The 12,185-nt window shown below is 40.3% G+C and overlaps 1 protein-coding gene across 4 annotated transcripts in view; it reads right to left on the bottom strand.

The window, feature by feature from the left end:
* Nucleotides 1-3,181: 3,181 nt before the first annotated feature.
* ncam1b (neural cell adhesion molecule 1b) overlaps nucleotides 3,182-12,185 on the bottom strand; it is a 100,723-nt gene continuing 91,719 nt past the window's right edge. For 3 of the 4 annotated variants that reach the window (XM_049575588.1, XM_049575589.1, XM_049575590.1), the window contains 3 exons: nucleotides 10,530-10,646; nucleotides 8,659-9,777; nucleotides 3,182-5,084 (listed from right to left, as the gene is read on the bottom strand). In XM_049575588.1, coding sequence (XP_049431545.1) covers nucleotides 4,964-5,084; nucleotides 8,659-9,777; nucleotides 10,530-10,646 — 1,357 coding nt within the window. In that variant the 3' untranslated portion in view covers nucleotides 3,182-4,963. The remainder of the gene's footprint in view (nucleotides 5,085-8,658; nucleotides 9,778-10,529; nucleotides 10,647-12,185) is intronic. The other variant, XM_049575591.1, reaches the window with a different exon arrangement.

Raw genomic sequence — 12,185 nt, 5'->3', positions numbered from 1 at the left:
TTTTGGTGTAAACTTTGGTGGTGATGTCCCTTATCTTGGTACAATATAACACTGGAGGTGTTCTTGCATAAATAGGGTAGTTCAAATGGCATTTGCAACAGTATTTACAATTTCCCTGATTTTAAGGACACAATCTGTAAAAAAGTGCACATTTTTAGCAGTTAGGCCGACAGCAACCTTTGTTTAAGACATTTCTTGTAAGCAGCACAAATTGTAAAACATGCATTATATGGTCATCACATAGCAAGAGAGGTATTGTCTCAGTGGAGGATGTCTAAAGACAAATGTTTCCTGTCCAGTTTTTAACTCATACTGAATATGCTGAAACATACTGAAAATTCAACTTTGATAATGAGAGGAATTTCAGTTTAACTTATATACTTACTCTGTTAGCACTGTCTGTCACATAATCTATGTAGAAAACACAGGGAAGGAAAATGTTTGGAGACACACTTGGGAAACACACTTTGTCCTGAGAGTCAGCTTAAAATGGGGCTTTAGTGTGCAAGCAATGCTGTGAACGTGGGGGGAGGGGAGCAAGAGTGACATAACTCAAAGTTGTGTCTGACTGAAGGATACTAAAATGCTGTAAACAGGTATTATTCTGTTGCAATCATTTTAATTTTAATTTTGCACATGTCAACAAGTGATTGCCAGATAAACAAAAGGCTCATAGTTCAGATGTAAGAAACATCCTGCAGAGGCATCCTGCTGACCCAGTGCTTTAAGACCTATGTGGTCAACTGAGGTCAAGAATGTCAGTGCACAACAATTCACCCCTCCCCCCTCCAGTCTCAAACATTTTTCAAATATCTGTTAACGACTGTTGTAATTGAGTTTCTTCACATGAGAATCAAATCCTGGTGGGTAAAACACTGCATTCTTTCTTTCTTTCTTTCTTTCTTTCTTATTTTATAAAACACACATCATGTGTAAGTTTTGATATAATAGAATGCAACAGTGAATGTAACTGAACACATTTACTCCATTTTGAGATACTTATACTTGACTACACCTTTTATAGTACATGGTTAATTCACTGCATTAATTTAACAGCTGTAGTTGTTACTTTACAGATTAATATAACACATATGGGCTGTATGTATATGACATATTATCCATTGAGTATAAATTAATCCAAAGAACAAATAGTACTACTGATCCAATAATATTATAATATAACATGTAGTCTTTTCCTGTATAATGACTACATATATTATTGATACCTTATCATCTAATAATCTGTGTTAGGAAGGTATTTTGAAATATAATAGGTTACAAATTAATAGTTACCCTGTTAAAATGTAATAAGTAATGGAATCATTTTAATTATTTTATCACAGTAATGTAACTTATTACATTTGAATATTTCTCAAACAAAAATGTTTTAAACTGTGCAATAAAGTTGAAATATGTCTGGAAACAGCTTATGCCAAAGATGCAAAGCAACAGAATGAATGTATTATTCTACATTTTACTTTTTGATCTAGGACAGTGATACTCTACTTGTGACCCTCAGGCCAAATCTGGCCTGCAGTATGGTGCCAGGTGGCCTGCCTACCATTTTCTAATTCACAATAAAAATTTTGCAATTTGGGGATTTTTATCTGTACTTCAAATGTAAATAAGGTGGCAGACAGCATGAGAAATATCAAAGTAGAGTTCGCTCATAAAAACATGTCAGGAGAGGATCCCCTGGCCTGGGCTAATTATCTCTGTCATGCCGGTCATTTTGCAAAGGTGGCCCCTGGGCACAGACAGTTGAGTATCCCAGATCTGAAAAAATATATTCTGATGTAACCCCTTTGTAATTGCCAATATTAAGATTAGTAACCATAATTTAATTACACACAATATTGATTTACTTTTTAAAAATGTAATAACATGTCACCAGTTACTCCAATACCACTGATAATACTGGTGTGCTAATTTTACTTTAATAACATTTTGAATGCATGTAATAGGATTTATTTTGTATTTCTGGTATATATACTTTCACTTAAAAGAATGACAGACATTCTTTCACTACTCTTCCCCTAAATTCCCAGTTAAATACAAAGGAAGTTACACATGTCTGATGGTAGCTACAGCTCTGGATCAAAGTAGAAACTTTTGCACAATTACCACAGATTCAATACTGGTTGCACTAAGCCAATTGTCCCTTTTACTTTGAAAGCCACATCACCTAACTTCCTGTATCATCACGGCTGCCTGCTGCTGACTTGACTGGCTGCAAGACATCGGCGGGGCGACGTCACGGCTCTGAATGATCGCCCTCTGCTCCTCGTCTCTCCATCAAGGCTGCAATCAGAGACATCTACAGGGCATCTGAACTACTGAGACGCTCACCAGGTTAGGACCAGTTTGGTGTCCTGGAACAAGAAGGTAAAAACTGGTGAATGCAGACTGGATACAAAGATCAAACCAGTTTGTATTCCACAGGACAGTCGAGAAAATAAAATGACATTAGGTAAGAGTGGACAGTCGGGCAGTGTGGAGAGTGAAACAAGATGCCATGCCGGGTCACTGGTTGTTGACACTCTGTTGACACAGCACCGGTTTGCGGGTAGGCTACATGTCACATTAGAGGTACCGAGGGGAGGAATACCACAGCTGAAAATATCAAGCCCACACTGGTACATAGTATTTTGACATCCTAGCCTGGAAGTATTAACTTTACTCCCGCACAAACATGCATTATGTAACACGTGTTTATTTGCGCCCCCCATCTATCTGAACAAGTAGCTCGGGGAATTTTCCAGCCCCAACATAACCTGTTTGCACTGTAACCTTTCTGTAAATAGTCCTGTGTGTCCATGACATGGCGAAAACAAAAGGGGGTCCACAAATAGGTGTTTACTGTCCTCTAGTGTTCAAAATACCTCACTACATGGCTTCAATCCCTTAAAAAAAAAAAAAAAGGAAAAGTAATTGAAACTAATGACAAAATGGGCCAGGACAAAATTAGATTCGGAAACCATTTTTTATTTTGTAAATGGGTTAGCACTCAGACTGTACACAACAGATATTTTCTGAGTTTGACCCAATAAAACCAAAAGGAGCATACAGTGACGAGGGAGCAAGGTGGTCAGTAACAGCAGTGGAAGGTGAATATAGCTCTGTATTCTTATAGACTTAAGATCTGTATTCATATCTCTTTATATCCATTATCTAATGCTTTAAAAAAAAAAAAAAAAAAAAAAGTCTGACCTCCTGTTTTGTTTCAAGTGGGACCACCCTGCTTCCTGCCAATGTTCATCCTGAACTTGTCAAGCAGTCGCTCTTGGTGAGTGATTTTTGTACAAAAAAAGACAAAAACTAAAAAAAAGAAAATTCAAAGACCACATTACAGAACACTTGAATAACAACTGGGGGAGATAAATTAAAAATAATGTGTAGTAATGCCGGAACAAGCCCCAAAGGTAACACTCATTAAATCAATATGAGAACTATTTCCCCCAAACAAACATGGGCACGTCTATCTGCCTTGTAGTTATATGTTATAAAGTACTGACTGAATTCATGCCAAGGCTCAAAACACCTTCCTTCACTTTAGCTGGCAATATATAGTGCTGCGACCAGAGACGGACAGTTTCATACACTACACGTGTTATAATGACCACATTAGTCCATTTATCGTACTTTTCTTCTAATAATACAATATATTAAATAAAAAGAATAGGCTAAATCTCTCACGACAAAGCTATGCAGATTATCATAGAAACTGATGACAAGACAATCTATTGACACACAGGCACAGTGCACAAGCTTGCAGGCAGGAAATGGAAAAGAAATCTTTGTAGTTTTTAAATAGTACAAAAATGCTTTTTAGAGTTTTTATTCTTTTTTTTTTTTGCTTCAAACGCACAACTCAAAGTACAAAGCCAGACCTTTGATCTGCTTTAATGTGAGGAAGAAACAGTAGCCATCGTAGTTGTTGCCCCCCAAACAAATACGTGGCGTAAATTTAGCTCTAGATCATAAGATTCACAGTTCTTCAACCCCTTAGCTGAGAATCAGCAGTTCTGCTGGCAGTTTTGTCTCTCTGTGGATGTTTGTGTTCAGTGAGTTGCCTTTTTTTTTTTTTTTGGAATCAAATCCATTTCAATAATGAATGTTTTACCCAGCACTGTGGTAAGGCAGTGATAGACTGAATATATTTGATCATAAAATGCTCCAAATCTGATCTGATCATGCACATTGTCGATGTGTCGAGGGATTCTCTCTCTTAGTCTCTTTCCCCCTGCAGCTGCCTGTGGGTTCATCCTGTATTTTTACAACCATAACAAATATGGTTATAATCCAAACATTGAAGTCGGGCCTGTATTTAATCAATGCCAGCTTAACATCCCTGTAACAGACAAAATGAAACAATAAACTTATAAACAAAACTTTACAACCACTTGCAGGTCAGACATGCAAAACAATCTATTTAATGAGACAAGCCCACAAAGTAACAGTCCAAAATAAAATAAAATAAAAAATGCAAACAGTTTTACATTTGAACAGTAGAACATGAAAATAAGAAAAATAATTTCTATATATAGTCAGGTTTTTTTTTTTTTCCTTTTTACATTTCTGATAATAATCCAATACTTGTGCGCAATTGCGATGCAAACTCAAAGCAGAGAACAAAAAGTGGAGTGTAATTGTATATATTTACCAAGCCGTCATTATAATAAGAGATTGTCCTTAATCGTCCTGACTGGATAAATAAAATAACAATAAAAAAATAAAATGAATCTCTTATGATCTAAAGATAAACTCATTGGGTGTAGTAAACATTTCATGAATGAAACCAGAAATGAAAGCACAGTTAAAGTGCGCTCTAACCAATCGACACGTGTGAGTTGTTTTGAATGTGTACTGTAGTTAAGGGCACTGGAAATCAAAACTTCTGCAGTGTTTCTCGCTTGTTGTTGCTGCAAAATGTTTTGGATTGGGCTGGGGTTTCCCCGGCCCATCATGCTTTGCTCTCGGAGGTTTTTGTCTGTATGATACTGTTGTGTTCTGCAGAGATCTCCGTCATGGCGTTTGATAACTCTGCCTCCCCCAGTTTGCCTTTCTCATCAGAAAAAATCTTCCTGCAACGGAAAAAGGACAAAAGGCAAAATTAGAAATCTGGTCATCTCTGGCAAGAGAACAAAACAATCTCAGCAAACAGACACTTTAGTTGGACACAATTTAAACCATTTATTCTCAATGACACCTTCACCCAATATGTAAGAAGACGCGGTTTATAATTAGAGGTCTTCTTACATATTTCTTCACCACCTTGACAATAGTAAGATAAAATTAAACAGATAGTGACATACCCATATTATTCATCCAGTATCAACTAGCCTTCCTAATCTACAACTGTGTTAAGTAAATATGATCTTATAATCAGTTCTCTATCAAAGAGACCACAATGGCACAGGAAGTGAGCCCTGGGCTTGTGGTTTGTGATATCCATGTTCATCTTAAAGCAGTGAAGCACAGTATCTAGATCCTGCCTGCAGCTCTTCTGCTCTCTTCTGCAGTTCAGAGCAGGAAACACCGTCTAGCCTCTGTTCTCTTTAGTAGAGCTGCCGAGTTGTTGAGGATTTAGGCAACACTCAGAGGCATACAGTTACTGCCTGAGAAAAAACACTTTGTCATTAAAATAAAGCCCCTTTCAGACATGGAATACAGAACATCGCTGGCTTTATCTACTTGTTGAAGTGTTTCATCATTCAGACATACATTGGTTGGTTACGGCTTAATTCAGACAGGACATGACTGTTGTGGAAAAAGCCACAATGCTTGTTCGATATTGCCATCTGCTGTACGCGAGGGAGTAGTGGCACCGCTGACAGTAATGATGTCAAGGAGGAAAGTTTACTTCTGCTTCAGTGATTGATTTTAAAAGTCCTTTTCCTGTTGAAGACTCAATTGATGACCACTGTGAGGATGCTTGCACCCATGTAGATGTTCTTAATTTCATTATTTATTAAAGAATTCTCCTGACTATTTTACAATGTCCAACAGTGCGCAAGTATAGAATAGCAATATATCAAGTTTTGTCTAATTTCTATTTGTTCACACTCTGTAGGTGTTTTACTGGATGTTTCTATTTATCATCTATGCAGCTGGGTAAGAATGGAAGTCAGAACTACAGGGAGGAAGACTGCAGGTCTGATTACTTTTGTTGTTTGACTCTGATTGTAAAATGCATCTTGGGCAAATGGATCACTCAAACCATTTGCCAAGGTGTTCTGGGACACACACACAAATTTTTTGTAGTGTAAAAGCTAATGCGTCCTGATGCTTCCCCAACAAGGACATAACAGGAATTACATCATCGGTGCAGGACACTGTGGTTGTTTTCCTGAAAGCGTGCCAACTCGCCCATTTTATAATGGGTTGAAACTGGACGGGGACGGGGACTACCGATAACAGTACAGTAACATTACTACGATATTCTACTCGGCCTTCATGCATTCGTCATGCTGCAGATTGTGGCGCAGACACAGGTCTCACGCACTCTTTGCATGTGATTTGTTCTCTCCTATATCCAAAATACTTTCAAACAACGGATGATGACAGATGATTTTTGTTTTGACAAATCTGCAGTCGCAACATTCAGGAAAGTTTCTCACAGGCTGCTGCTTCAGGATGCGTGTGTTGTGGCATGACAGCTCTTCAGAAGTGGAGACGGGCTGCTAGTTCAGGAAAGGCTTGTTTTCTAGTTTTCTATGAGTAGAGAACGCTTTTCAAGAGTCAGTATCGCAGTTGATCATGTTCATTTAATGGTGGGAAGTCAAAATTGTGACCGTGATAATATTTGATTAAATGTGCAGCCATAAGCCACACCTACTTCTGATCTAAACTCCGTCCATTCAAATACAAATACGGATACAGATAATTAAGTTGGTTGAACAAAAACAGATACAGATACCTATAATGGTGTACTTGCACATCCCTACAGGTACCTCCATACTCCAGCCAGTGTGCTCCCGCAGATGGACGGCGTGGGAGCCAGGCAGTTTACTGGTGGATTTACAGACTGGAGGATGAAGTTGTTAGAGGGTAGAACTACAAATGACAAACTTTTGGCTTGTTGCCAGGGGTTGGCAAGCACACGACTATCACAACTGTGTGTCTTCCACTCTAAAAATGCAGCTGCAGGCTACACTGTGTTGTCTTTTACGTTTTGTTTTATTTTTCTTCAGACTCGCGTAAGTAGGAAGGGGTTGGGGAGAGAAAAAGGAAGAAACACTGCACCTGAGTCATGTAATGGTCGAGAGAACACCACTGTTTATTTTGGCATCATGTTGGCTACAATGTTGGTTATATTCTAATGTAAACAAACACACATGTAGCCTACACACAGCAGGTAATATCGAGGTTAGCAAAATGATTGAGGTCATGTCCATATATTATATAATAAATCAGTAACATAGTTATAGTGACAGGCCTATGTGCGGGGCCCTTGACTTTCTAGTGAAAGTGATGTACGCAGTAACAAAATCTGAACACAAGTGATCAGCTGGAGATGCATGATAGTCACAGGTCTGAACAGCAGCGTTTCCCAGCTGTCCACTTGTGTTCAGATCACCAATATGCATTTCAAAACCGAGTGTAAACAGAGTCTAAGAAGATTTTTGAAACTATCTGTCACATAGTGCAGGAAGGAAGATACACTTTTAGAGACTGAGGAGAAACGTCTCCTCAAAATTTAAGTTGATTCATTTTAAATTGTTGTCTATGTACATTTGTTAGAGTGCTCTTACAAAGGTGGACCAAGACATGCATTTTAATTTCTCTCTGTGTATTTATAACTGTGCTGCTGACCCGTGGGCTATGCTTGAAAAAAAATGGAAAGTGTTGCCCGTCCGTGTTAGAAGGCAAAAGTGTTAATTCCTGCTCCGAACAGCCACGCTCAAAGGTGGAGTGAAAAGCTGGTCGTCGCAGATGGTGGCGAGATGAGATAATCGAATAGATATGAGGATAAGGGCACACACTTTCAGACCGTCTCTCCTGGAACGTATTTTTAGTCATGCACACGTTTGTAAAGACAAAAAGTGACAGAAATAGTTGTGTAACAAATGAAAGAGAGCTTGAGAGAGAAGAGTTCAAACCCTGCTTACTCCTCTGCACGTCGGATTGTCAGTTTCGATTAGTTTGTTGGAAAGATGTGGGGGGAGGGGGTTTCCGAAGCTGTTCATCAGAAGTGCTTGTCGGATTGTTGAAGCATGCCGGCAGCTTTAATCTGACAGCATTTAATTCAGACTTGTGCCGTGTTGGACGTGTTACAGAAATGTTACTGGACTAGTAATATTGTCGTTGTGGCTTTTACACTTACTCAGACATGAGACAGACATCCACATTTATGTAACAAGGTGCATGTCTGAAAGGGGCTTAACTATTCTTGTGGTGAATGTTGCAAAAGTGGAGACCCCACGATGGAGAACTGTCACACACACAAGCATTAATAAACAGAACCATCATATCACTAGTCTATCACAGTCCACAACATCTTATTAATAATTAACCCAATGTCATTACCACAGTTTACCATTACAATATTTCATATTGTGTGGTCAATGGCAAGATGCGGTGGTGAATGAATGGGCATACAAGTTACACGCGCACACTCACACAAACACACAGATAAACCTCTAGAGGGAGCCGTACTCATCGTTGACAGGAGGAGCAGTCTTGGCCAGAGTCTCTGACGCCTCCAGAACTGGGCCTGAGGGGGGGAGGTCTGCTCCGTCTCCATTGGGCAGAGAGGGGGCAGAGGGCGGGCTCTCTAAACTAATAAGGTCTGCGGGGATTTGGGAGGCTCTTTTCGTCCCGTTTGTCAGCTCTAACTCTAAATCCGCATTTCTGGGCACTACATTTAGGTTTAGAAAGTCGTACATGTCTGGCGGCGTTGTGAGGAGATCATTTGAAACCGGCGCCTCAACACTGGCGGGTGCAGGAGGAGAGGAAATAGCAGTAACAGGTAAAGGAGAGGGGACGTTTGCAACTAGAGGAGCATGTTCTTCAGCATCCAGGACTTTAAGAGCACCGTGGATCACTGGGGGAGAGCTGGTTGCAGCATCTTTGGCAGTGTTATCATCAACAGTTTGATCAGCAGGTTTATTATTAGTGTCAAAGGCAGTAAGACTACACCCACTGGGATCTGGGACAGCTGTATTTGAATCAGGGTCTGGTTTTGGAAGGGCAGTGGTTGCTAGAGCAGAGGCAGTCTGTACTGGCGTCTCGGTGTCTAAGGCTACAGTGTGTGACTGTATGGGAAGCTTGTTGACCGGTGGCCTTGGAGCAGGTTTCTTGGTCTCAGGAATGGGAGAGGATGATGAGGAAGGCGCAGCCAGTGGAGATACAGGTGGGCTAGCTTTAGCTTTCTCAGCGGCAAGCTTAGGAGAATGTCTACGCTTCGGTGGTATTGGTGTCCCAGATTTTTGAGCTTTAGTCCGTTCAGGGGTGCAAGGAGGAGTGGTTATTTTCTCCGGTTCTTCTGGGGTGTTACTTCCTCTTTGTTCTACTAATGGGGCCATTTTAGCTTCAACGGCAGAAGTGGAGATGAGGGGAGTCGACGGGGCCGTGTTCGACTCTGGAGTCGGGGCCGGGGCCAGGACAGGGGTGGGTGAGGGGTCGTTGGCCGGGGTAGACAGGCTACAAGTGAGGGTAGTGGTCTCGCTAGAGGGGCTGTCCTGAGCGGGATCGTTTGTTGCAGTGGCTGTGTCAGAGTTGGTGGCTACGGAGGAGAGGGTGTCCAGTGCCAGAGCAGCAGTGAAAGCCGCCAGCCTGAGAGAGCAGGGAGAGAACAGAGACACACAGACTAGACACCAGGGTGACTGTGACAGAGGAAGGGTGGCTCGGACGAGAGCATGCAGAGGGATTAGTTGGCTTTAGAAGTTCACACAAACATAGACAAAGCAACTAAAAAACAGCAACTATTAAGCCTAGTGAGAAAAAGAAACAAAGAAAAAGAGGGCGTCATGCTGTGAGTGGACATCCAAGGATACATCCCATACACACACCAACATGGAAGTACACTGACTAGGAAAACTAATGTACTAAAAAAAGCACCAGTCTTCCTTCAGAAAACTACATCACCACGTAGAACCACCTATAAGGGTTAAACAGTACCAGTGACAATCTCATACTGAATCATCTAATTTTTCCAGCCTGCTGATAATGAAAGATGGCTTGCTGAGGTTGTCGAATGGCTTCATATGAGTTGACCACACTCAAGAGGACAAAAAGCCTTTCTGTGTCTTTAACTGGTATTGCTTCAACCTTGATACGAGACAGAAAATCTCCAAAGGCTGGAGAAGAAACACAAAGTGCAGTAATCTCCCTCTGAAAAGGGAATAAAAACACAAAAGCAACACGGTTCAGTGAACTCCACTCAAGAATGACCTGAACTTTTCAAAAAAAGGGTCAAATTGTGTCCTGTTGAATAAGATAATTATTCTTTGAAGTGGAGTGCAATGTACGGCTAAAAAGACTTGAGCGGTAAAAAGGCTGTTTGCTGTAGGTCAGTTTGGACTCACTCTGGCTCCGTGAGAGGTGTGGTTTCATTGGGTTCTGTCGGTCCTGCTGCATTATGATTGGCTGTGCATTCGTCCTCTGTTCTGACTTCCACTATTGGCTCTTTGGACTCATCTTTCCTGCAGGACAGAGAGACAGATATCTTTCGAAATGGTAACGTATGATCTCAAAGAACAATTATCATATCTGCCACACTGACTCTGTTTATGTGCAAACTTAAATTTCACTATTATTCTGAATTTGAGGTCATATAAACAGCATACTCTGTTTGAATACTCTGAATTAGGCCTTATTCCAAATGTAGAATTTTGTGAAGTGAGATAGTTGATATTATTTGGGTTTTAGGAGCATTCTGTGAAAATGTTGACACACGGCCTCTTGCCTGTTTGACTACACTTCTCCAACAGTTTTCTGGGCTGGGATAGCGAGCCTGCCCAAAAGAATGCCACACATTTCTGGTCAAAAGGAGAAACATACCTTCTTTTAAGCACTGTGAAAGACCTGGATATCAACAGGTTTTTGGGTATGCAGAAGTAATAAATAAACACGGCAGGCTGTCCTTGCATGACTGAATGAGTCCGCCACTGATGAAATACTCTCAGAAAATCTTATTTTAATGCAAAGAAGCAAGAAAGCACAAGCAGCTCCAGTCATTCCACTTTCCCATATTTTTTAAATGAGAAACAGCATGTCATGGCACTTAAATATACACGGCTGCATGTAAACAGGAATATTAGCAGAATATTCTTTTTCAATGGTCATGTAAACAGCTCAGTAGGAATATTGTCTTTTTCGGAGTGAGGGCAAAAAAAAAGTAAATGTTCTGTGCATGTAAAAATTGTCAATGAGCAGTAAGGAAATGTGATACAGGAGCAGCAGACAGCGATTATGTCACTCTGAGTGGATTACCTGTTCAACTCAGTCACAGTCTGAGCATTCGAATTGGCTAACTCATGCGAAGACGTACATGTGGCTGTATTTTTTGTGTAGAACTGGTGGCATGAAATGTAGCACAAATCAATACACAATGCAACTTCCCACTCAAATTGATTCCAAGCTGCCTTATTGTGCACATGAGAGTATTTGTTCAATGCTTCACTTAAACCCAGCATCCATCATATTTTCACTGAGGGAGAAATCCACTCTAAAAACTTCATCTCATTTATGGGTGCCGTTTTATTGATTTGTGTATTTTTCCTGTTCCTGCAGATACAGACTGAGCGGACCATAATGCACTGCAGTCACAAGATGTGTTGATTTTGCTCAAGAGGCACAACGGTTTTTCCTTTCATGGAAAATGCTTCCCCAGTTATTGCTTGCTTTATCAGCCTCAACATAAAACCGTCAGCTGAGATTCTTAATCATTTTCAATGTCAGTCCTTAAGGGCCTTCTGGGGAATGTAGGGAGCCACTAATTAAAGGAGAAGTACAGCAGATGAGGTAGACACAATGTAAACAAAAAGATTAAGAACAACAAAATCTAAAAAGGTATGTATATATGCCTGGAAAAAAAACATTTAACATAACAGATTGATTATTCATAGCAGCTCAAAGAGCTTCACACAATGTCTTTAACTGATTTTCACAAGTCTAGTAAATACCAACATTTTGTCAATCATGTTCAGAACGGGACATATTTTGGCTTGCATTAACTGTTT

Source organism: Epinephelus fuscoguttatus, linkage group LG5 (assembly GCF_011397635.1).
Source record: "Epinephelus fuscoguttatus linkage group LG5, E.fuscoguttatus.final_Chr_v1".
NCBI lineage: Eukaryota > Metazoa > Chordata > Actinopteri > Perciformes > Serranidae > Epinephelus > Epinephelus fuscoguttatus.
Note: the sequence above shows the minus strand (reverse complement) of the source record. Positions and strands in the feature narration are given on the sequence as shown.